The sequence below is a fragment of the Chroicocephalus ridibundus genome, chromosome 7 (genome assembly GCF_963924245.1).
Source record: "Chroicocephalus ridibundus chromosome 7, bChrRid1.1, whole genome shotgun sequence".
Lineage (NCBI taxonomy): Eukaryota > Metazoa > Chordata > Aves > Charadriiformes > Laridae > Chroicocephalus > Chroicocephalus ridibundus.
The window spans coordinates 51563820-51590507 of NC_086290.1; the positions used below are offsets into that span (position 1 = coordinate 51563820).

At 44.9% G+C, this 26688-nt stretch overlaps 1 protein-coding gene across 1 annotated transcript in view; it reads left to right on the forward strand.

The window, feature by feature from the left end:
• The window catches only part of ACACA (acetyl-CoA carboxylase alpha), a 134987-nt gene that overhangs the window by 69132 nt on the left and 39167 nt on the right, over nt 1-26688 (forward strand). Inside the window, 6 exon segments of the mRNA XM_063341859.1 lie at nt 1569-1724; nt 2328-2474; nt 14783-15052; nt 15426-15523; nt 16760-16880; nt 17322-17432. Of these exon segments, the coding sequence (XP_063197929.1) occupies nt 1569-1724; nt 2328-2474; nt 14783-15052; nt 15426-15523; nt 16760-16880; nt 17322-17432 (903 nt within the window).

Below are 26688 nucleotides of genomic sequence, written 5' to 3' on the forward strand. Positions count from 1 at the left end.
CATTTTAATAATCTCCAGCAGTTGAGCTTAACGCTTGGGTTTTGTTAGTCATTTATGAAGGTCACCTTTCCTCTTAAACTCCGTCTCTGATGAGCTTTATGATTTTAAAGCCAGGAGAATGCTTGTGTGTGTACAGCTTGTAGCAACTTCTCCAATATTTGATTTTTTTAATTTGACCACATATACACACCGATATTAAATCAGTTCTATTAAAAAATTGTACTATAGGAATTAGTTCAATTAACTCTTTGAGTAGTTGGGAGGAAGGTTTGTCTTAAAAAAATAATACTTTCAAACTTTGTAAGAAACTTCGGTAGATCTTCCCCCTCATGACGGAGATTCATAGGATGGGTTTAGATCTGTGGTTTTTTTCCTGTGTTTTCAGAGGGTTATTTTAAACTTAGAGAGTTCTTTTAAAAGAATTCAAACGTTAGTAATGTACCAGGTTCTGGGCGCTTTTGTGACTTCTGAAGAAAAGAAAAATAGATTCATCGTGAGCGAATGACCCCGATCTCTTGTGTGGCAGTTCCTGTGGTAATGAGTGGCAATGCTCAGTACAGACTTCCCGGTTCCCACAGAGCTGCTCTGAAGCTTTCCAGAGATTTAAGGAGAATTGGGCCCCAAGTGCAGTAACGGATCCTAACACAGGCGCTGCCACAAGTGCTTGTTACCCTGAATAAACACTTCTCCCATTGAAGAAACCACTTCACAAAGCAACGTTTGTGTAGACTGAAGAGACCATGGACTTTTTATAATCTAAAAACTAAAACAGGCTTTACTTACTGAATTTTATCTTTAGTGGAATTCTTCAATTAAATCACCTTCAATTAGAAAAAGGTCTGCAGTTTGTAACAGCAGAGCTGATCGTTGTTCTGTTAAAAACAGCCTACTCGTGTTGCTTGTGTCAGGCGTGTTTCTGTTGAGCAGCATTTGTGCGGTGTTGTCCCAGTTAAGCAGTGCTCCGCATGTTTCTTAGTCGAAATAGGTTTCCTTCTGAGTCCTGGCTGAGTGGAATATATAGTGCCATGAAGCATGGCAGCTGATAATTCATGGTGCTACTCTGGGAAAATCTTTTAAACTTATAATATCAAAACTTCAAGCCAAATGACATATGCAAGTCTTGACCTAGCTTCCATGATCAGTCAGTGGAGATACGGATACCGTGCTGCTCGACTCCATAAATAACAGAGTTCTCCTCTCTGCTCCCAGCTATCACAATCCATCGGCGGAGATACGGTGTCAGGGGAAATACTGGTGAATGTGAAGCCATCTAAGTCACAGGCGTTTTTCTGTGGGGATGTGGCTCTGTTCACTTTGCTTTCTGCTGTGAGACAGTAATAAGTCAGTGATACTCGGATCCGTGCAGTAATGGTCCAGCCCTGTCTCCAAAGGGCAGTAATGCATGATGGAGCACGGTGTTACGGGATATGGAACATTAACATATTTGTAGAGAACAGAAACAAGCCTGATCAGTCCGGAATAGCCTGATGATTTTTGGTAAAATCGGGATGAGATAGGTGTATGGAATGAGTGGATTAAACTGTAATTGGTCATGTTTTGTGCTGCAGATCATGTTCCAGGCATATGGGGATAAACAGGGACCACTTCATGGGATGCTGATCAATACCCCGTACGTGACCAAAGACCTGCTTCAGTCCAAGAGATTCCAGGCGCAGTCTTTGGGGACATCCTATGTCTATGACATTCCTGAGATGTTTCGGCAGGTAAGTGTTCTTGAGGCCTGGTGGGTTGTTGTAAACTTCCGTACCTGCAAAGCACGTCTATCAGTTGCCAGCCTTGCTTGTCAGGGAAACATGTGACCTGAAGTGGCTAACAGTGGTCCCCCAGGGTCTGTACAGCTATGGATTGTGTCTTCCTTGAAAGAAATTAGGGCTCTTGATACACTGCTGCTGTAGTTGCGTTAATACGTCAAATAGTAGAAGCTGAAATGGAAACCGTCTTGTGTTTCTTGTTTATGTTCCTTTGTTTTCCCACTCTGTTATCCAGCCTTCCTAGAGGGCTAGACAGTGCAGGGGTGATAGTCCTAGTACAGGACTCCTACATCATTAAATGTGTTAATGAGTTGCAGAATTGATTGTGTGTCTAATTTGCTGGGTTCTATCCTGAATCGGGTAATTTGAATTATACCACTTTGAGTGAAACCGTATTTCACAGTTTAAATTCCAAAGCGATATCCACCGAGTATTGCCAGTCAAACTGGGAGGGATATTTCAGGGTGTTCTGTCTTGAATATTAAGTCACGGTGGATTGAATAAAAATATTTGCAGATGACTTTCTCAACAAGAATTTATCTTTTCATGCTCTAGTCTTTGATTAAACTCTGGGACTCTATGAATGAACATGCATTCCTGCCATCACCGCCGCTGCCTTCCGACATACTAACGTACACCGAATTGGTGTTGGATGATCAGGGCCAGCTCGTGCACATGAACAGGCTGCCGGGAGGAAATGAGGCAAGTTGCACTTTCTTTAACGCTACTTTTCTTTCCATGTCCTGCACTACATTGTGTTTTGGACTAGGTTTGACAATTGTAATGAAAATTTACCAGCCAGGCACAAAATCTATTCATTCAGTCTTTCACAGATGAAATCTCGCTCTTGAAAATGAGATTTTTGTTTCATTAAAAATTAATACCTTCCATACAATGGGTATTTTAACCTCCATAGTAAATGATGATTCCATTTCATACCTGTGCCTATGCTGTTTTTCCTTCATAATTAAAAAGTGGCTATTCCAGGTAACTGGGGTTTGTATTTGAGCAAAATATGTTTTACAAGACTAAATAGAAATGTTTTCATTTGCTTAAAAAATGAAAACCCAATTTTATGCTTTCCATTTAAATACTCGCCGTGCAGTGTTTGTGTAGCGCACTGGCAAGGTGTGTGCAACATCCCCCTCTAGTGAACGATTTGCCTGAGACTAAGAACCTGCTGATGCTGCTGGGATAATAGAGTTACTCCTTCAGCTGGAGCAGGAGGCGGCTGGGCTGGCGTGGTGGGCTTTTGCTGCTCTGCCATTCCGTTAGCAAGCCAAAGATTGCAGCATCGAAATGACTAGAGAATAAAGCTAACTAGTAGAAGATGTGTTTATTTTTTTTTTTAGCGAGGCTAAGTGGGATTCAGTAAGTGAATGTTCCTACGGTAATTTAAATTTGAACAGTTCTAAGTGGTGGTATTGTTTATTTTTTTTTTTCCTGGCATCATTGAACTAGCACCGTCCTTTTACTAGATATGTAACTTAAAATTTGCAAAAGCTCTGTTCAAAAACATCAAGTATAATGATGAGAGGAAATAGGGGTTTTCATCACTGTTTACGGCATGTGTCTTGTCAGGGGAAGGTTTTGAATATGATGTTTTCAAATTGAACCTAATCAGCAAATGGTGACTATGGGAGCACTATGTCCTTGTCTTTTGCTGGCCTATAGGAGAAATGTTTTAACTAGTATAATTAAAGCTGAAATGAGCTATTCCCTGCATTCTTAGTTAAAGCTGCGGCTGCGGTGCTGTGAAGGCTTATGCCATCATCTTTCTCTCTTTCTCTGCTCTCATTCAGCGTTTGAGTGGATGGTGGCTGGGGAAATAGCAAAGTCCCTCAGGGACGTAGCTCTGTTCTTGCTGAAATTACAAGCACAGAGCTGCCTGGGCATGAACATGTAGTGTTTACTCTGCCAGTATGAATACAAATAGTCTTATTATAAGAGATTCTGTACCCAAAGACCACCAAAAAGAAAATTAGGAGTTTTTTTTAACCCTTGGTAGACTTTGTTGTGCTCAATCTGAAAAGAAATTACACGGCTGTTGTGGTGTGCAGCGTTGTTACCTAATGCACAGGTTCAGGCCTTGTCTCTGTGGCTGTTATGCCGAGGGGTTGTGTCACTGGAGAGTGAGGGAAACAAGGGGGGAAAATATGGTTTTTCCCCCCGTTTTTCAGTCTGGCTGCTGAAGATTGCTTCTTGTGGAAACAGATGGCAGACTCTAACCTGCCTTTTAACGAGCTCCCAAAAACGAGGTGAGGAGATGAAACCCCAGCCCAGGGTCCGTGTCTCGGGCAGCCCAGCGTGCGGTGGGTGCGAGGAGGTTCTGTGTCTCCCCGGAGAGGCGCGTGGCTGGGAGCACCCAGCCGACAGCCTGGCTTTGCCACGCATGTTCCCTGTGCGGCTGGAATGAGGTTTGAGGCTCTGGTATTGAATTCCGTTAGCAATAGCCACCGCAGACAATAGCGCTCATTCACAGGTGAGAGCGGGCAATCTGAGGAAGAGGTGCCAGCAGCAGTCTGAAGGACAGGTGACATTCAGGAGGTGACGCGCTGCCGAGCAGATTCATTCCTCCGCGCTGCGCTTCCTTTATCTGGATGAGCTGACTTTAGGCTTTTATGGTTTAATTCCGTTCAGCTGAGGAAACAAATTTTCACAAACGCGTACCCAAGTTTCTCTTTCCAAAGCAGATGGCTGCAGGGGTGGAGAAGGACGAGACAGAATGCTAGATAAATTCAGAACATAAGCCTTCTCTTTGTTAAGGCTGTAAGTGGATCCATTCTGCTTTTTTTTTTTTTTTTTTGAGAATCAGTCTGCATAGCATCTGGGCAGAGAAATACAGCATCTTATCTGCCAGGAAGCAAAGATCCTGCGGGTAATCCATCTATGTGGCAGTAGCTGGTAGCATTGCGTAGGAAGAGGAGCCATGCCACAAGGAGCAGGAGAAATATTAATTGGTTCAGCCCTTCTTCCGTATGGTACAATGGTGACCCCTTCTCAAAAGATGGCACATTTCATTGGCTCTCTAAACTTGCCTGAATTTGTTAAGGAAGAGTTCTGTCCTCAGATAGATGTATTTAACTTCAAAATGCCAGAAGCCCATGCACTCTGAAAATCACGTTAAAGGGGAGATGATCCCTAAAGAAACGAGTACAGAGGGGAAGTTGAGGTTCCCCTTAGTGAAAGCTCTCACTGCTTCACTTTGTTCATATCATAGTAAGATAGGACTGCTTTGCGGTGTTATGAGGATAATTTAGACAAATATCTTTGAAGAGTCTTTGACTTTGTACTTGCTAAATAAGTGCTGGCTGTTCTGTTGTACAGCTTTCCCCCAGTTTTGGTTAGTAACTCTTGATGGTCAGTGCCAATGGACTCCGTGCCCCCAGGATCCAGAGGCATGAGCTGTTTCCAGTTCAGATCCCAGTGAGGTGGCAGGTGGGAATGCTTGGTAGGAACTTGCTGAGTAAATGGGATTATTTATTTATTTATTCCCAGTAGAAGTTGCTGATTTTCTGAATCCAAAGTCTTTTGAGAGATAGTAGTACATCATGTGCTTTTTACTAGAGAGGAAATGTCTGTTGAACGCTGACTGCAGGAAGTGCGGCTGCTGTTTAGTGCGTTTAGGTTCCTATTACTGTTCCACTCGGTTTAGATCAGAGACTCAAACCCAGGTATTCCCCCCTGCAAGCGGGTGCCGTACCATCATGGTGTCAGCTGTTCTGAGGCAGGGCCTGTCTGCCCCGTTGGAGCTGTGCTACACCGTATGAACAAGTACATTTTCTCTACGTGAAAAGGGGTCAAGACACTCTTCCTCTTAAACCATTCAGCTGAGCCGAGTGCCCTAATTGTTTTAGCTGGCAGGCAAAATTGAGAAACCAGCATAAAATCCAGGAGATTTGTGGTCAGTGTGTTCAGCTGGATGTCAATGACCGAAGCTGCAACACCGGCTCGGGTACGGGGCAGTGCAGGAGCTCGAAGCTGGGGTTTTCCTGGCCTCGCGGAGTTTGCAAGCAGCGTTCTGGGCTAACCTGGCTAACCTGTCTGTGTTTTCAGGAAAACCTGTGACATGGGAATTCTCAAGAACTTGCACAATACAAGAGGTTTTTCTCCGCTTAGCTTGTGACCACTTCACGTAGCCCACCACCTCATTTGGCAGTAATTATCTCTTTGCTAGTAGTCTCAACAAAGAAGCCAAGGACTTAATGGACCATGAAAATACAACTTGCTATTTATTCCTAGACAGTGCTTGCTCCTTCTGAGCAGCGGATCTCGTGCGTGCCGTGGCCACGCGAGGGAGCTGGCCCTGCCGCTGGCCCTGCCGCCTGCTCTTGCAGCACAGAGGACATGACTAACGCAGGGCCTTTTCCTGATCTCTTGCCCACTTGGTGCAGCCAGAGTTCTTTCTGAAGCGCATCTGCTGTTTCTTTGGACTGCAGACAGAATTCTGGATGCTGCCTGGAGCTTTCTGCTAGATGGTTTCTGTTCTGGATCCTTCATGTTAAGTTTGTGGACTGTGCCCTGGTCTCCAGTTACTCTTTCTGGGGGGTTGGGTTCTTTTTTTGGTGTCTCCTCTCTTACTGGTCTGGCTGCTTTGACACCTCTGCTCACGTGTGGGACTGATCTGATAAGCTGTGTCTGCTGCTGTAGGGTTTCAGTAAGCCAACACCCTGCACAGGACTGAATGTGCCACACTAAAAAGTTAAGTAAGTTTGTGGATAATTCTTAGAGGCAGCAGGTAGAGAAGGGAGGTGAAGACAACAGTACTCGCGAGCAGAGTCAAACACCAGTTGATACGTCCCTTCTCGTGCTCCTGAGTAAAGACTGAACCAAAACTTCAGGACAAATGGGGTATAATTTAATGTGCAACTGTGAGCATGTCGAGAACAAAGCACCAGAGGTGGATGCTCAGCCTGACTCCAGTCTGACTCTTAAGACAGACACGGACCATTGGAAAGTGCAGAGTTTATATAGACGGAAGGAAAAAAAAGTCCACTTGCATTAGATTACAAGCAACTACATTTTACTCTACAATGTGTTTAAGAAGCAAATTTTAAGTTCATACCACTGGCTGGATGCTTATCTGGATTATACCACAAGAGTTTTAACATTCCTGCTAATTTAATTTTATTTTTAAAAAATAAGTTATTTTAAAAGGCTTATTTTAAAAAATAAGCCTTTTTTTTTTTTTCAGTGGCACAATCTTTGGTGTTTCTGGCTGAGATCTTCATTGGGCATGTGAGGTAGAGGTGTGTGATTGGCGCTTTCTACACTGTTACCAGGAGGGGTGGGTTTGAAAGGATGCAGCCCCTCCTCTGTTTGAGGGTGCGGGAGCAGCTGATGGCTGTCCTCCTTTTGCCCTGGCAGCTCATCTCTGGCCTGCCTGTCACCTAAGCCTCTGATGCCGCTCTGTAGTCATGTGGCTGGGCTAATGTGGGGAAATCTCTGAAATCCAGAGTCAGAAGTTGTGTGAACACAGACAAGTGAACAGGGCTAGGGGTCAGAAGTATATGAGAACTTCCGTAGTGTATAAAAAGGTGTTGCTTGCAGTAGCTCTGCTGAAGACACGACCTGTAATATAGTGACACCTTCTTCAAATGTCCGTTGAAGATGGCTTCGTTCTGAAGATTAGCATATTAGCTGAAATCTTAGTGTGAAAAGGTAATTCCTTCAGCCTGTTGGAGAACTCAATATATTACTTGTCATTCTTGCGCTGGGCATTCTGATGTTTTTCTATAGCACTTTATGTATTTTCACTACAATTTACCGTGATCCTCTGGCACTAGCACTGCACCATCCACTGCTAAGACCCAAATAATCTTCAAGGACACGGAGAAAGTGCGTGTAAGGAGTGCCTGCAGCAACACCCCACGTTACCCTGCATCTCGGTCTCACGCAGCGTCCATGTAAAATGTGTCATTTTCCCTATTGGCACTAGATGTCACAGTTTTTCCTTCTCAGTAGCATGAGGATCAGAAATAATCCATAATCCGGCTGTGAGCTGCAGCATTGGCAGACACCCTTTCTTGTGCGTGTGGGAAGGTTTGGCCAGGTGAAATTCCGGCCGGTGCTTCCGCAGCTCCCTGGGTTGCCTGGGGCTGAAAGGTGTAGCTAATGAATTTTATACAAGGAAAGCTTAATAGCTGAACTGCATGTTCTGCTTTGTCACCTCATGTTCCTGCATTTTATGACAGGCACGGGGTGTTAAAACATCCGCTGGGCTACTCATGGCGGATGGATAAATACTTGAGAAAAGCAGAGAATGGGTGATGGCAAAGTCGGTGACTGAACACGAAGGTGAAGGCAAACACCTGTGCACCTTCTCCCCCCTGCCCCAGCCCCACCACCGTTTTTCCCAGAGATTACTGTAAAAATACTTGTTTTTCTTTGTGTTTCCCAACCCTTCTTCTTGATGAGTTTTGCGAACAATTGTGACCTGAAGGCTCTTCTGGCAGTAGGAATGGGTTTAAATAACAGGGAAGCTGGACAACTATTTATGCCGCACAGCAAGTGGTGTCTCCTCATCTGAAATACTTGTGATGCAATTTCAGAAGGTGATCCTCCGTTGGCAGAATAATTTTATCCCCCATCTTTGGGGTGCTCGGAGGTCACCATGAGATGTGGGGGTAGGAATCAGGACAGAGTACGTTTTTGTCATGGACTGGAGGGTGTTATTTTTAGTAGAAGGTGGAATGTGGTATAAATTAAGCGGAATATTACATAAATTAAAAGAGGGTTCCCCTAGCATCATGGAAAGCTAATTTTTTTTCTCACTTATATGCCTAGATAACTTAATGTAACTTTACGAGTAGCAAGTATGTGCATGGGAGGATTGGACTGGTGTGGGGGCTCTTCTGAACTCTAGAGTTGGGAAGGGTGAATGTCACAGCGCATATGGAGCAGCTCCTTAGCTGAACAGTGCTTGTATGGTTAAGCAGGAGTACTCTCTAATACCTTCAGTTGTTTGAAGGGTTAATGTTCGTGCAGATCAGTATCTCCAATTGCAGTATCTCCCATGGCCTGATTTTTGAAAAGGTCCTTGTATGCTATGGCAATACTACAACTTCAAGATTTGAAAAGGCTTTCCTTGCAAAACCAGAGGGCATGAGCCTCTAACATACACCTTTGAGTTAGAATTTATTATAATTATTTAAAAGATGAATTTTTGGAAGGTTATAAGTAAATTTTATATATATATTTTTTAATTTTCTATAAACAGAGATGACTGTTGAATTTCATAATGCTGTCAAACAAATACAAAATTTTAATTTGGTTACCTTTCCTGTAATTCTGACTTTTATCAAATTTAAAGCACACGTCTAGTAAGTGTGATATTTGTTAAAGCTTTACAAAAGTTAAATTCTTGGGCAGGAAATAACCCCACACATCACAGGTGAGGCTCTCGGAGGATGCTGAAAGCAGTGACCACTCAAGTCATGTCTTATTCCACTCAAGTCATGTCTTATTCAAAGAGCAACTGGAGCTCCAAATTTCTTGAAGGGTTTTAAAACCCTCAAATGCAAGAATTACTAGACCAGAGATATAAGTGGTGGCACAAAGAGTTTTATTCTGTATTTTGATGTATATATTTCAACACGTGCGTATGGATTCTGTAGACAAGAAAGTTCTTGCCTACAAGAAAGCTCCTAATAAAGATTATCTGTCAGTGTCTGTAATTTATCTGCCTGTAACTTCACCAGATGTAAACTATTTCAGCTGAAGTTTTCAAGCTTTACACTTTGCCGAGGGACTTCTCCCTGTTTATTGTTTAGTTTGGAAAGCTTCATCAAAAATGCTGCTGTTTTGGTGAAAAATCTGGCAGTGTTGCTCACAGTTGATTTTGTGGGCTTGGGGCAGAAACTTGAATTTGATAGAGAATTTGGTTTGGGTTCAGCACGATGCCTTTCGCTATCCCCAAGAGACACTGTACAAGCTTCATATCTTGCAACGCACGTGTGTGTGCTGTAAAAACGACTTTTGCACTGTTTTAATGGGGTTTTTTGAGCTTGGTGGTGCTCTGCGTGTCCGTCCGCTTTCACTGAACATCAGCCAGCCTTTTGCTGATTTGCTTCCTGGCTTGCCACCCACGTGCCTTTCGGTCTAGTGCGAGGAACCAAGGCAGGATGAATTCATGTCTCCTTCAGCCCACTGACAACCCGCCTCTCAGTCGCTGTCCTGCACGATGCCTTTTTCTGAGCAAGCCTTTGCCGCGTCTCCTCCTGGAACCGTTTCTTCCCATCTCATCCACTTGGCTGCGTGCTGTTGAGAAGAGCCATGCCAACGGGTGCTTGGCCGTGCCGCCTGTGACCACTGCTTTGATCGCTAAATGACAGCTTTTTCAGAGCCAAGAAGAGAATGGAGGAATCCTGGGTTTTGGCACTCCACCCTTGTCAAGGCATTGAGTCTGAATGCCTCTAGCAAACCACGTGCATCGTGCCCTTTTTCTGGGAGTTGGTTCATGGTGAAGATAAAAATTTTACAGCTTTTGGTCAGTGCAGAGAATCTGTCATTTAGATCTGAAGTTCAGGACATCACATGGGAATGATGAAATAGCAAAGTTGCAAGTAAAATTTCTGGGGATGTCTTTGTTCCCTTCATAAAACACACCTTGTCCTCCACGGCTACGCAGCAGAGTGGTCCAGCATCCTGGGGTCAGTGGGCACTGGTTTCCCTCCAGAATAGATGAGGTTGTGAAAGGGGAATAAAGCACGTGTTCCTTGACTTAAGTGTCAGAACATGCACAGCGGGGGAGAAATGTGCTTTCATTAATGTTCAGCTTCGGCATTTCCAGTGCTCACATGCAAGACTGCTAAAACTGTTGCATTTCCTTTCTTATTATAACTTTTGTATGTAATAAATGCTGACATACAAATGTATTCAAATCATATATATATTTTTTTTTTTTACATATAAAACTTACATATGATATAGATGCAAAAGGATAGGAACAAGGCAAAATTGTTGTCAGGGTTCTGTAAGTTCAGTTGTCCTACTTTGAGACCCATATTCAGGTTTCCAAATTTGGAAAAACTGGAAATAAACAAATAAAATGAAACATGGCATAAAGTACCCAGGCTCAAGCATCATCCTTGTTGTGAGAGGAGTAGAATGAACCAACACAATTGGCATGACTCAGGCATAGAGGCTGTCAGATAATAAGCTGTTCCCGGTTATGTCGGATTTTCTGTCAGCTACGCTTCTCCAGGAATTACAGAGACCGAAAAGCCCCCTCTGCCCGAACACCAGCCCCAGCTTGCTTTGGCTCCCCTTCCTTCGGAGGCTGCGCTGCGTTCCGGAGGGAGACTGGGATCCATTTCTTCCCCATTCCCCTTGGTGTCTGTTGTCAACAGCTCCGGCTGCCACCAGCAGTCAATTTGTAACTGCATCAGTGTGTGTATTACTGTTCACATCGATAGCGCAATTAATGTTGAAGTCAATTTTGGTGTTAATTTTAGGCCATGATTAGTGTTGACACTGTGTGTCAAACTAATGGCATTTATGAGCACCATGAAAACGAACGTTAGTTAATATCATGTTTTTACTATCTGTTAACGGTTACATTAAGCCAAAGATCTAGTGGGAGAAGGTGTGTATAAAATTATATATATAAAACTTGTGTGTAATATATGTGTGTCATGCAATTCTGCATTGCTGCTGCTATTCAGGGAGCAAATGACATCTGAGCACTGAATCCTAATCACAGTTCGGAACATCAGAAATAATGATCACTTCTGATCGGAGGTTGTGAATAATTCATCTGGTTTGATTTTCACGTTCTGTCCAGTGATACTTTTCAAACCAAATGTGTTCCTACAGGAGAATAATGGTCCCACTTCTTATGGAAATACTGTGGCACAAATCATTTTGCCAACATAAAAACAGTTAAATAAGACGGTTCCTGCTTTTATTTTTTTCCTCCCTCTCTCCTTCATTCCTGAGTGTGCTGGGAATAGAGCTGTGGCAGGAGAAGCCCTCCCAAACTCCACTGGCTCTTCCGAAGAGCCCGCGTTGACTCCACTGCCGCTTACCATCACCCATTATTGTTCTGACAGTGCTCTTAGGTGATTAGCTCAGCCTGTCTAATTAACCTGTGAACTCTCCATTTTTTTGGCATGCTGCCGTTAACTTAAAAATCTCATCTTTTTTTTTTTTTTTTCTCCTGAAATAGAAAGCTATCCTCCACTGCCCATAAATTTACACAGAATCTACATTGTTCATAGCAAAAAATTCCTGAGCTGTGTCCTGTGATTTTTATTGGCCTGGATAAATGGCACAAAACACACTATGTATTGGGGAGGCGAAGGCACACAAGTTAATAAAGTGGTGCACTTTAATTTTTCTTTTCTTAAACTGCATATGTTTGCTCCATATTTATCATCTATAAACTGTTTTCAGGAGTTTGTGTTTACTGTGCCCTGGCTAGATAGTTTTTCCTATTCTACTAGTGAGCGTTAACAAAAGGGATTTTATTTATGTAGAGGATACACGATCTCGGGTTAGGGGACTATTCCAAGACGTCTGTTACAATCTGATTTTCCTAAATAGGAAATGCTTTTAATTTGCCTATTTTCTGTACTGTCAGAAATCACCAAGCTGATGAAAGAGGGAAATCTCTCACATCTTGCTAGGTGAGAGGCAGACGGTGGGACCGGTCCTGGAGCCTGAGCTCTGTCACTCGGCCCTAAGCCCTGGAGCAAGTGTTGATTCATCTGCCTCACGTTGTGGTTATTGTGTATGTTTCTGGCAATACCTTTATGTGTTTCTATCTTACATTTTACTGCACTGACAAGTATTTAGCAAATACAAAACCTGAGCATTTCTCCTGTTGCTCGTGTGGCTTGTGTTCGGCTGATGGTGCCTGAAGCGTCCTGGTGGGGCCCTGGCTGATGGGGTCGGTGTAGCTGTAAGGAAACAACTGCTTAGGCAAAAGCCTGGAAATTAGGGTGACTTCTGGGCTATTTTGGAAGAAGTTTACGGTGCAGTTTTAAAGAGAATATTACCCCATCTTCCCTGTGGGTTTCTAAACCAAGTAAAGCTGGTTTCTGAGGTGATATCACAAAGATTTGGTAAGCGACGCTTAAGGATTTTAGTTATGGCCGAAAAAAAAAGCCTATAAAATATGGTAAAGAACTGAGCTGCGGTAGGTGACGAGGTGTAGACAGGCATCCACTGCTCCTTAGAGACTAATCTTGAAGCCTTTACCTTTGGATTTGCAGACCTTTTTAACCCACTCTTTCTAATTGCAAGCTTGCCCACAGTTGAGAGTTAGAGGAGAGACACAGTATCCAGCCCCTGGCATCTCTTTTCCTGTAACAGTCAGGTCAGAAGGGCAAAACTTACTTTTCTTCTCCTTTTTTTCACCTCTATTCTTCCTTTTTCTGCTGTGAAAGTCCAGTAGTAGAAGAGCAGAAGTCCAAGGAACTCTTCTGTCTGTGTAGGTTTGTTTGGGATGGATTAGGTTGCTCTTCCCGGCTCCGGCCTGGTTTTCTGTGTCACCCCCAGCTCTCTTTGCACACACTTTTGCTCTGTGTGCCTGACCAACAGCTGCATCCACTTGTTTTGCAGCACTGCAACTTTTCCCTTTAATTTTGCAATAATTCTGATATTTTAGCAAAGCATCCCACTGACTTTTAGGGATTTATGCTCCTGTCTTTGCAACTGCTGCAGTATCTCTCTCTTCCAAACGCTGCTGTTGGATGCTAAGATGTAACTGTAAATCTGCAAATATTCAGAGGCAAACAAATTAATCCCTTACGACGTATCAGTCAAAATAGCAGCAGAGGAAACTGAGACCGAGGAGAAGGTGAACTGAAACACCATCATTCTGTTAACTTGCAATCTCAGCTCTCAAAAGGGGAGGTGTACAGGAAGGATCTGCCAGTAGCTGGTTGTAATATTTTTGGATTGCTGCCTGCTTTACTTCCAATGACCCTTTGATTAATTCCTCTGCCTCTTTATTTTTTTTAATGAGCCTATTATGGCATATCTTATTGCAGATGCTGATTGGATCTCAACTGTGTATTGTGCCATTTTGATTTGGATTAAATGGCACATATCTATCTGCTGCTTCTCCCCTCTCCCCCTCCCGCTTTAGTTCATCATGTTGAGAATTCAGAGTCTCCACAATGAGAGTTTCAACCCTCCTGATTGCAGAGGATGTGCAATCGGCTTGAGGAATGTGTACTCAGAGCTTATGATCCTTGGGCAAGCGGAGACTGGGTGATGCATGGGGCTTTCAAGGGACGCTGCTATTTCCATCTGTTAATGGCATTCCGGGATGGCCGGCTCCCCAGTGCAGTGATACGCGGCAGCCGAGAGATGGGAGATGCAGGGTACAGATGTTGCTGATCTCCATAAGACGGGCCAGAAGAGATCATCCGGTGATTTTAAAAAGAAAAATATGCAGCAAAAAGCATCACTTATCCAGGCAGGTTTGGAAAGAAACTGCTGTAATATTTGGGAAGGAAAAAGAGAAGAGCCAAAGAAATGAAAGTAAGGACAGAAAAAGAAAAATGGAGGTAGTTATGAAATAAAGGGATTATTAAAATGAGGGCAGGGTGAGAGAAAGAACCAGGGTGACGAGGTTGTGGGTGGTATCTGGGTGGCCTGAGCAGATAGATGGTCAGGAGTCCCGTACAGCAGCACGGCCATCCTCACCTTGTGAGCTCCGTCACTCAGAATAAACGCAGCACCTGCGAGGGGAGCGTTTGAAGAACGTGGTTTGGACCTGTGACAAATCCCTCAATGGGAAGAGGGAGGGCCGGTAGTAGTGTCTTGGGTGGGAAGAGAGCAATGGAGGATTGCTCCAGTGAGTGGGGAAAGGATCAAGTGCTGCCAGCTGTGCTCTACGCTGGCAGTGCATATCAGAGCTGCTGGTATCCGAGTGCCCAAAGAAAATACATCAAGTGCAACACGTGTAAGAAAAATGGCCCCTGCCTGATTCTCCTCTTTCAAGTCTTGAAGATATGCACTCAATTTTTGTTGTTCTTTTCTCTGTTCTTTAATTGCAGATTGGGATGGTGGCCTGGAAGATGACTCTGAAGACCCCTGAGTATCCAGAAGGCCGTGATATCATTGTCATTGGCAATGACATTACATACCGAATAGGTTCTTTTGGGCCTCAAGAGGACGTGCTATTCCTGAGGGCTTCAGAGCTTGCTCGAACACATGGCATCCCCCGTATCTATGTGGCTGCCAACAGTGGAGCCAGGATTGGTTTGGCTGAGGAGATTCGGCACATGTTCCATGTAGCTTGGGAAGACCCAGATGACCCATACAAGGTAAGGATGCACAGGAATCAGAGGTGAAACTCTGCAGTAGCTCACAAAAGAATCTGATTTTTAAACTGCCTCTTCCAATAGAGGTGACAGTAAATATTTGACAGAGTATTAGATACAAAGTTCTCCTTGGTATTGGATCTCTCAGGCAGCAAGACTGGCATCCAGAATGAGTTAGTGATAAAAGTGATAAACGTTGAAAACATCCGTAGCTTTCACTGACCTCAGCTGGAGCTCTGACATTATGAGAGGATGTTCTTATCGCTCTCTGGAATTAAATTCTGCTCCCTTGAAACTTTCTTTTTGGAAGGGGTTATTTGGGATCGGGAAGGGACTACAGGTGGGAGTGAGATGAATGAACTGTTTTTTCCTGCAGGGATACAAGTACTTGTACCTGACTCCTCAAGACTATAAGAAAGTCAGTGCCCTGAACTCGGTTCACTGCGAACATGTGGAGGACAATGGAGAGTCCAGGTAAGCGCAGACAGGTCAGAATGAAAAGCTTTCTGTTCATCCTTGGCTATACAAGGTGTCATGCATGTCACGGCCTTGTCTTCTGCTAGGACATTCTTTAGGATCCAGGTGTGTAGAAAGCCGTAGCTGTGTGGGGTCAGAGTGTGCAATAAGAGAGTTCAAAGTTGCACCGTGACATGCCTTGTTTGAGGTAGTGCCGTGTTGGCTCCTGCTGCCTGGGGGCCCAAGTCATGGCTGAGGGTCCTGCGGTGGTAAACACTGAATGACCAGGACAACGATTCTTGCCCAAAGACTTGCAGTCTAAATTTGAAAAATTACTTTTCTGCCAGATTCTGTAGAAAGGATAAAAATTCCTGAGTGAAGGCTAAGCCCCCTGTGCATTTTGAAGGGCCGGGCTGTGGTGGTTGCACGAAACTGCCTTACAGCCTATGGTTTTCCACACGTGTCTGCTCCAGGTGTCTGCGTCTTCCCAGCTGCATCCCAAAGGTAGCACATCTGAAAATGAGGTGCAAAGAAGCTTTCAGAGCTAGGCTGCAGCTGTAGTGGTGCTCCTGGGCAGAGGGAGGAGGATGTGCTTAGGAAGGGAAAAAAAAAAGCCCAGTTTGCAGACGGGCAAGCTCTGACAGAACCAAAGGATGGTGCCGGGTGCGGGGACGTGTGCGTGCCTGTGCGTGTGCCTGCGTACGTGCCTGCGTGTGTGGTGGGGAAGCCAGTGGCTCTCTCCAGTGAAGCACTTAAGCACATGCTCAAGTACTTTGCTTAGCAAGGGCCTAGTGGAAAGGATAGAAGGCAGTCTGAGAGTGCTGAGTAAGAAGGGACTGTGCTGGGGAAGGAAGGCGTGAAAGAAGAAAGTAAAGAAAAGGTAAGAGCCTCATTATAATCTCTTGTTCTATTTCTCTTTCCTTTTGTCTGCGTTCTCTTCCTTTCTTGTCCTTTTCCCTATAATCAGCCTGCGCCTCACGTCCTGTGGGAATGACAGAAGAACAGTTTTCACGGGCATTCCTCTCCCTTGGCGTTTCCTCTTTGCAGCGCTGCTCTGGCTGCTGGGATGTAGGACTAGTCCGTGGTGTTCAGCAAGGCTGCAGAATGAGCCCGTGTACGGGTCCTGGCCAGGTTTTATGCACGTTACTCTTTGGAGCCTTAATGATATTTAGTCACTTTTCATTTTCTTCGTAGCAAACTGATTCAGCAAATCACTGGACCTTGTGACTCAAAGGCTGTATGTGTCTCCCTCAGGTATAAGATAACAGATATTATCGGAAAGGAAGACGGACTTGGAATAGAGAACCTCAGAGGATCTGGCATGATTGCTGGAGAATCATCTTTAGCCTATGAGAGTATTATCACCATCAACTTGGTAATCCCCCACTGCTTTCTATTCTTCAAACTCTATTGTCTGTTTCAGCTAAAAATCCTGCAGTGATATCCGGAAGATACATCTGGGATCAGACTTCTGGTTGATGTAAATTGGCAGTAGGCTTTGAGCAACGCTACTGGCACCGTTATAGGGCTGGGTCCCTTTCAGATTAAATTTAAAACACTTTTAGAAAACAGTCATTTCGCTTCATGTGTGCTCAGTCTGTAAGTTACCGCTTCTCTTTTGTGAAATAAAACACACATAAATTCAGCGACTGTGTTTTACAAAAAAAGAGATTCTGGAGTTTCTCAGTTTTTGTAGCCTTGTAATACAGACATGCCTAGTTTTATCTAGATGTCTGAATCGATAGGTTTTGGCTGTGTGGTAAGACAGAAATCAATGTGATTTTTTTTTCTTTTTCTTTTCTTTCTTTTTTTTAAGGTTACATGTCGGGCAATTGGAATTGGGGCTTACCTTGTTCGGCTAGGTCAGAGGACTATCCAGGTTGAGAACTCTCATATAATCCTGACCGGCTGTGGAGCCCTCAACAAAGTAAGTCTTTGCCTTTCGGTCCTCAGAGCTTATGTGGATGGAGTTGGTATTTCTGTGAGTTCTGCTGGAGACTCAAGGAGCTGCCACCACTATACCTGTCATTGCGCTTGGTACCTTTTGCATTCTCCCTTCTCGGGCTCCTCCTGATCAAGAAGGAGAAGTGACACAGGGCAGCAGCTGTGAAATTTTCATGCCTTCGCAGTCCTTTTTTCTTTTTTCCTTTCTCTTTGGGCAGAAAGCGGTCCTTTCATGCTCCTGTTTTTCTTGACAAGAACATCGTATTGACAGCCAGAGGCACTATTCCAGGCATCCTGCTTGGAGATTGGCAGGAGACCCAGGCAGAACTGCAAATTTAAGAGCTTGAGCATGAACTGGGTGAAGGGGAAGAAGGAGAAGCAGCTTTTAACATAGGTTGTGTGCAATGAGTAAATGCCAGAAGTGGAGAAGCCCACGGACTGGGCAGCATCTTCTCCCACCCACCGTGTGCTGCAGTAGAGGAAACAGGGCCGTTTCCAGTGTCTGGGAGACCGTGTTTCAAAATACATGGGCCAGAATCCCCCTGAACTTCCAGCCATCCACAGCATCGCGTTCGTGCTGGGGGAGCGCTGGAGCCTGGGGAGGAGTGTGTGGATGGTGGTTTTCAAGGGGTCAGACCCTGCTGGAAACCTCAGCTGTGGGGGCAGGGAGGAGTAACTGGCTGTAAGAAAACTTACAGCTTTCACTACTAAAGTGGCTCTTTTTTTTTTTTTCCCCCACCTGAGGCGGTTTTTCTCCCTTGCTGCCCCAAGCCTATTAATATCACAGCCTCCAGCTCCTTGTCTGTAGCAGACACGGCTCGCAGCCGACTCCGCTCTTGTCCCTCTCACTGAGGGCTTTGTTTACGCGGGAGTTAGGATTGTGCAGGGCGCGAGTGCCCTTCCCCATTGTGCAGCTTTGTTCTCAGGCACTCTCCAGCACCTGGGGTGGTTGTGTTTCATCGCAAGCTGTGTTTCAAGGAGTGCCTGCCTGACAATGGGAGATAAAAGGAAAATAGTCTCTCGTTGAATTATTCCCCTGAATAAAGGGGGCTCTGCAGAAAATGAAGCATTGATCCTATCAACTCTGGGATGCAGAACCCTCAGTTAGATCTCTTACACACATCACACACACCTGCATCAATGGAAGGAAAAGAGGCATTTGAAGATCCATCCTTTTAAAAGGAATTGAGTCAGTTTAGTGCTTGCTGAAGTGGAGTAAGTTGCCTGGTTCCAGCTGTCATTTGTTGGGGATCGGGGCCGGGCAGAGTTTCCCAGATGGCAGGGCCAGTCTGTTTAGTCCTCCCTCTTCTGCTCTCTTCTTTCCAGGTTTTAACTGCACTCTACCCGTGGAGTGAATGCTTGTTTTTATAAGACTAGACTAATGTCACTAAATTGCGGACACTTAAAAATTAAAGATTTAGTCTAAATTAAGCACCTCATACCTCTCAGCAGGCACAGGCAGAAGGAGATACTTTCTGGGGGTGACTTATCCCATCCCAAGAATTTCAGTGGGCTGAATAATCCCATGTGTCCTTTTCTCTCCTCCCTGCTCTGTTGGAAAGGCATATATTTTTATGTAGGCACTGAACCTCTACCTGCCTAAAGGTCAGGCAAAGCAGGAACGTATTGCGGCCTGTCCAGCTTTCCCAGTAAGACAGGTAAGCCCAGACCCAACAATAAGTTTACTTGTCCTTGAATAGTGGGAGACTGGGAATCCCCATTCACTCTTGGATGTTGTGTGAAGTGTCTTGCTAGTTCATATGCCCTTCATTTTCCAGTCCCTGAGGTTCTGGTCAGAGCTTCTTGAATGGATCCAGCTGTAATTGTGTCCCAGAAGTAGGTCTGAAGTAGTGAAACGATGTCCAGTACTAACCTGAAATGACCAAGCTCAGCCCAGTTGAGGTCTTAAGGAGGGTGAGAAGCAACTGGTGAATGCTGATGCATTTGCATCATCCTGCCATGGAGGCAATGTCTACTTCAGGCTTGTCCACTGTCTCCCTGTTCTTAGACGAAGAAGTTGAACAGTTTGAACAGTGTAAACTGTTCAACACTTGTCCCTTGAATTTAGATGGACAGTTTGAATTTTCATTTGGCTAGAAGGCAGGTCACTATCAGTCAGGGGCCAATTAAGCAAAGTCTTCCCTCGTAGGACAGCAGAGGCTGTTTGGGAACAATATATGGTGTGTTCTTGTTCATTCGCGCGAATAGATGGAAACCTATTGTAGTTTTAATCTGTGGAGTGAGTGAGTCTTGCTGCTTCTCGTTCCCTTCGAGTAGATGGTGAGAAGAGCCCTGTGCAGCAAAGTCAGTGCTTTCCTTTGTGGGAACGAGAAGGTCACCAGTCCAGCTGGCAGGGTCTTGGGGAAAGATCATAACTGAAACAAATAAATGGAAACTGGTACCTTGCATGACAGTTAGAACTGGATGTTTTCTAACACAGTTGCATGCAAATATTCCTTTAGCTTTTCCCAATTAGGTGTCGGAGATTTGAGGCACTTTTTTCCATTGCTGATTTTTAATTACTGTCTTCATAGAGGACGCTGTACAAAACGTACACGTAGTCTTGCGTCTGCATACACGTCGTCTTCAAAATGCCTTCTCTCTGCAAGAAGAGAATGTGCAGTGCAAAAATGTTTCTGCAGCAATGGAGACAATTAGGGTCTCGGAGAGCAATGAGGTTTTTTCTGGAAAGTTGTTTGGGTTTTGGTTTGGCTTTTTCTTTCTCCTGTGAAATACTGGATTCTTTTTGATTTACAGCGGGGAGCAGAGGGGGCCTGTGACAAACATTACGTGCCAGCAGGTCTGTTGCTGCTCTTGTTCATTATCATTGTGTAAAACCAGCCCGAGGGTTTAGGTGTAGAGGGAAAGGTCCAGCTGCCAAAACCAGACTGCAACCTATAACTTAGATGATGAGCTCAAGGTCAATATCATTTTTAGCTGTAGCTAATGTTTGGTTCTGGAAGTTGACTAATCACGTGCTGGCTGTGCACTGCGTCCGTGTCCCTGTACGTGGGGAGGCACAGCACTGGAAGACACCTGATATCAGGCGGGTGTAAGGATTCTCTTGCCCCATTGCCTGCCATGGGTGACAAGAAACTGCACGAGAGCCGCACAAGGTTTCCCTCCGCTCCTGATTAAGCTGTCTTTGTTTATTGCCCAGACCCACGGGCAAGGGGGAGACCTGGGGAAAAGGTGTGATGCTCCGTGGTGGGGCCAGTGCTCTGCGCGTGGGGCACCGGGGCTGCATTTCATCTGTACCCCTTTTGTCTTCACCGTTGCGTTTCAGCAGGGGGTGGAGAGGTGGAAATGACATTTCATTCCTCTCCTGTGAGCGTGTGCGCGCGCCTGTGCTGAGCCCGCTGACCCCCCTGAAAATTGAAATAATGATAATGCGCGTCTCCTGACTGCATCAAAGTATCAGCACATCAAAAGCCAGGAGGCATGAAATGCAAATGATAAAGTGAAAGCAGATGGATTGTGCATGATCGCCTGATGCCCAATGAATTTTAAAAGGTGCTGGTTCACATGGGGAGAGGGGCTGAAATAAACACGTTATCCCTGCAATTTTTTTTTTGTTCTTGCCGCTCACTCCTGACAATATTTTTTCACACTTGAGCGAGCAGCCACTCCATCTCTCTCCCTCCCTCTCCCTCGCTTTCTCTCCCTCTCTCTCTTTCGCTGTCTACCTCACACACGTCTCGGGTCATGTCGCCGCAGCTCCGGTGGAAATAATAAGATATAAACCACGAGGTTGTTATTTGCATAGAAATAGCATGGAGCCCCAGGCAGCATGGGAGAAGGACACAGAGATCATTTGTCTAAAATTTTAATGAAAACTTTTGCTGAGGCAGAGATTTTTATTATTTTTTTAACTTTGCCTGCCTCCCCCTTTTTCCGCCCCCGTACCTTCCTCCACCTCCCTCGACTCCCTTTCCTCGTCATAAGCCAAACACGGTGTGATTTCGTGTGAGATAGGTGACGTGCTGCTGCCATGCACTAACAGGTTAATTTCCATTGGTTTTCTTTTTAATAGAAGTAAGACTGAAGAGCCCAGTGCTCCCAATTTATGCATTGCTTATACTGTTAAGGCTTCCAGGACTACATTTCATTTCAGTCCTCACAAGGATGTTCCCAAGTCTGTTGCTGACTTATTTTTAATTAGTTTGCTCCTCCTTGTCTTTTGTGTTTAAAAGAAATCCTGTCTTCAAGACTGTTTTGTTAATGTAAACAAATAGTGGCTTTCAATCACATTTTCTCAGCAGATACACGTTCTAGGCTTTTTCTCAGGGAAGCCAGATTTAGCAGAGATTTTCAGGAGCCGCCACTAACTTGATAGACCTCAGTTTGTGATATAGATGTTCAGCCTGGTATCTCAAACAGTTCATTTTCTGCGTGGTGATGAAGAACTGTCCCACACACTGCGCTTCACAGCAGGGCATCTGAAGTGGCCATCACTTCTGGAGGTGAAGGGAAGAATCTAACCAGCAGAATGTTCTGTTTCCTCTCCCTCCTATTTAGCTGGATTTTCCCCCAGTTTTCCCCATTTTCCCCCAAATGGCCTTCCCAATTGGGCAGGCCAATTTTCCAGGCATGGTGTGCCCAAATGGTGCATTGGGCCCTGAGCGTGTCCTCGTCCCTGGGGCCCCATGGCACCGTGCTGTTGGCCTGGTTTGTCAAGAACATCCAAGTGTGCCAAGTGTGAGCTTGACAAATACCACCTGCCAGGAGAATATGCCCATGTTGGGGAAGGAGGCAGTCGAAGAGTCAGAAACCACTAAAGTATGGAATGTTGAAAGCATAGTTCAAAACCAGAACTCTGGGCTTCGTTTCCCACTCTGCAGCCAACTGCCTGCCTGTTCGTGGTCTGACGTTTTTGATCAGAATGGGTGTAATGGCAGTTATCTGCCGACAGCTTGGTCTTGGAACCTTAGTTCATTTGGTTTTGCAACGTGTTTTGAGCTCATCAGATGGAAGGTGCCTGCCAGCAGTGGTGTGTTGGCAGGGTAGGTAACCCCATCCTCAGAATTTCTTTCTGTGGAAGTTTTTGCCTTCAAAATGATCTTAATTTAAACAATGTGTTTGCTTGTTTGCTTGTTTAACCTATTCTAGACCTGAAAGAGCTCAGGAACCAGTTTACCAGATCGAATATGTGCTATTTCTGGCACTGTGAATTGGTGGTTTTTAAGGGGAGAAAACATTTTTGAAGTGGGTTGTTTGTGAGATGAACTGATTAGTGGAAACTTGGTGCTTGCTAATGCAATATGTAAATATCTAAGAAACTTCCAAGTCTACTACCAGCAAATGTCCAGTGACCTTTCCCGAGTACATCTTTCATTAATGCAGACACTGCTTGTGCATGGTAAAGACGTTAACATGATAGGTGCCGTACTGTGTCAAGATAGCCTAGTGTATGTGTCAATCACGTGACTGGGGATGAGTCCCCGAGGACTTGTTGATACAACAGACCATAATTGCTGCAAGGATCGTTTTGACAATCTGCATTTAAAACCCAACACCCCAACAACCCCTTTGCAGGGGGCCAGAAGAGAATATCCTTGTGTTTTAAATTCAGTCCTGAATTGTACTGGCTGTTAAAGCCAGAGCTGAGGTCAGTGTGGCTGCTTTTGTGGAGATTTATGGTTTTGCTGGTGTCGATCTGGGGCAGGATTGCAGTAGAGAGGTGGGGGTTGGTCTCTTCTCCCAAGTAACATGCGATAGGACAAGAGGAAATAGCTTGCGCCAGGGGAGGTTTAGACTGGATATTAGGAAAAATTTTTACACTGAAAGGGTTCTCAAGCACTGGAACAGGCTGCCCAGGGAAGTGGTGGAATCGTCATCTCTGGAGATATTTAAAATACGGGCAGACGTGGTGCTGAGGGATGTGGTTTAGTGATGGTTTTTGTCAGTGTTGGGTTCATGGTTGGACTTGATGATCTGAAAGGTCCCTTCCAACCTGGGCAATTCTGTGACTCTATGAACCTGACTCATGCGCAGGCAGAGGAGACGCGTATACGTGAGTGAGCTTGAAACCAGCTCACCTGGGTGGTGGTTACACCCAGCTGCAAGTTGCTCAGTGAGACAAGTTTGTTTTGAGGCACTTCAGCCAACGTGGCTCTCTGATGTTGGTTGCTCTTCAGTGTCTTCTGCCGGACACGCGGCTGTACCCTCCCTGCTTGCTGGGATGTCGTTTGCTCGCTGTGCCAGAGCCCCCTGGCACCCATCTGATGGCTGCAGGTCTCGGCTGAGAGAAGCTGCAGAACTTGATGGGTGCCGTGGGACTGGAATACCAGGGTGAGACAACAGGTCGGGGCTCAAGAGGAAGGGGCAGAGCTGCTGGGGGTGCTGTGCCACGCGAGAGGCTGCAGGGTCCTGTCGGTGGCGCACCGGAGGAGCTCTGGTGTGAGGAACAGAAGCTTACACCAGTCTGTCTCGTGTGAGTGATCGGTCTTCAGTATTGCAAGCAGTAATATTTACCCTTCAATTTCACAATATGGAAAAATAAATAAAAGCCCTGTGAGACTGATGCCATTCGGGGGTTTTACAGTAAAATACAGAATGTGGAAAGCTCTTTCTTTGAGATTCAAGGCAGGGATAGCTCAGTATCTGCTCAAGATGACTCCGGTCTTGGGATTAGATCAAAGCAATCATGTGAGAGCAATCATGTGAGCTAGAACAGCAAGTGCCATCCCTGTCATTCAAAGAAGCATTATAATTATTAATGCATGATATGAATCTTTCTGTAGCGGCACAGCAAGACTATTAGGGAGATACGTATGGGTGCAGGGTGTTTGAGAATGCTAATCAAAGAGGGTCTAGGAAATGTCAAACAGAAATTGACACTTCAACAGCGTTAACCGTCAGTCGGTTCCTCTCGTGGATCTCACCAAGGTTACCCTGCTCTTGCTCCGCTGGTGGGGGAAGCAGGAGGGGCGGCTGTGCTGTGCCTTGGGTTGTTACGGGGGGGTGGTTTCATGGGCAGAGGGTGGTTTCTTCATCTCTCTCAGAACCGATGTGGGACCTCGGTGCTGTCGGAGGTCTCCCTGGCATAGGTCACCATCGCTCACACCCCAACAAAGCCAGTCTGGTTTGAGAACCAAGGTCAGAGTAGAGCTCTTGTAAGAGTCAGTCTCAGTTTAGCAATATTTGGCAATAGGAAGAGAGCAGAATTCATTTCTTTTAGTGCCAGTGAGAGTCCCCAGCTGCTGGGAGCGCCTGCTTGGTGGCGGTCCTGGTAACACAAGGCCTTTCCTCTGTGTAGAGAAATTAATGTAAGCAGGATGGGTGCCCGGACTTCAGAGGAGTGCAAATAAACAAACACCACCCTCCGTTTCTACATTTTATTTTTAATTGCCTTTCTTTAAGTGGTGATATTTGTGTATTGTTCCCATTAGAGACAATTTACGTTCCAGGCATTGCATTATCAGTCCCTTTATGTTTGCTTAGGGAAGAAAGTCTAATAGATTTTTGTTGACTTTTTTTTCCTCCCTCCTTCTATCATTTTTAATATGGATCTTGATCAGTTTATCTATGTGGATGGTGCCTGTGCTGTGGGGGCTGTGTGTGTATTTATTCCTGATGAAGAGGAGTTTAGCGTAGTGGCCCATATTGTGCCTATCTAAATCTCTTCCCATACATTCCAGGGAAACTGCTGTGTGTTCTAAGCCCTGTATATGTTTCATGTAACCAGGATTGTATCCCAGTTCCTGGTGATCCTGCAGAGTATCTTATTACTGGAGCATTAACTCTGGTACCTGATGTTCCACCAGAGCTGAATGGAAAAAGGCGCTTTTCAAACATGTCCCATGGTAACTGGTCTTGACCTCTCCTGGGGTGTCCCTTGGAGGATGTCAGGGTGACCTGCCTGTGGGTCTTTTCTCCGTTGAATTGTGGAGAAAGTATCTGCCATTCTGGACACTTGAGTGGAAAATTGAGGAATGGCGTTGGAGAATTGTCACTTATCTTGTGATGAAGCCTAAACCCACACTGCAAAGCGAACAAAGTTTCACTCTCCAGGTGAAGGAGATACCTGTACTGCAGCCTGTCCCTGGGATGGTCTCTGAACCTGTTGGGGTCCAGAAGGTGACCAAGGGAATGGCCAAAACAAGATCTTTAAGTATCCTGGAGACAATCATTAATATTGTTGATAGGGCTAGTGTCTAGATTAGGGAACCCCTAACTGAGACAGATGGGATTTATGTGTTTGCACCATGCAGAACAGGGGGCTGTAATTTTAGTTTGCAAAGTATATTGAGTCCTTTTGATTTACCACTGACAGATGGAGTGACCTTGAGCAAAACAAGCAGTCTCCCTACACTGGGAAAGGAGAGCTAGGCAAGAATTTTTTGACAAGGCATTTTTCACTTGAAAATGCCAGTTCACTGAAACTGGAACTCTTCAGGAAAAAGTATCAGTTTTGATGAATTTCTTGTTCGGAATTTTTTTTGGTCAAATGAAGAGTTCTTTTTTGTTTGTTTGTTTGGTGGTGTTTTTTTTTCCCCAACTGACTTTTATTTCCAAATTAATTTTTGTTTCTAATACCTGTAACAAACATTTCAGAAGTCAAAACAAACATTTTGACCCTGTCTGATATTTGTTCAAATCTCAAGATGGCAAAATTTGATTTTCTGTTGCAATCCGTAAATTTCCAAAAATCCGTATCAATTATTGCAAGATGGAAAAACTGTTTCCTCCCAATAACGTTCCATGTTGCTGTCTGCAAACGGAGAGAATGCCTCTTCTGTAACCGATCAGCGCTGGAGCCCTGCTCCCTTTGTATTGGGGAGGTGCTTTGGGATCTTCAGCAGAAGGTGGTGGAGAAAGGCCAGCTGCGGTTGCAGCGTCCATCTGGATGCATCTTTCCCCGCTGCCTCCGAGGTGGAGTGCAATTGCTTTTTCCCCCTTTCCCCTCGGATCTCACCAAATTAAAGCAAGAAAAAGACTCCACCAGCAAGACCTGCTTCTGGATTTGCAGTCAGGAGCCATCTCCAATAACCATCAGGCTGTCAGCTTCCCCCCACCTCCCCCTACCTCCCACCTCCCCCATCACTCACCAAAGGAAAAAAAGAGCCGGAGCCACAGCTTGAAATATATCATGCAATAGTGTATCATGAATTTCTTGTGAATCACATTGGTGAAGCAGGTTTATTTATTTCTGAGACTTTAAATCAATACAAAGTAGGTCTCTTAGTTCTGAAGCTGGGATGGAGTGTGAAAAAATGAGCCCATTGTACTCTTAAAAC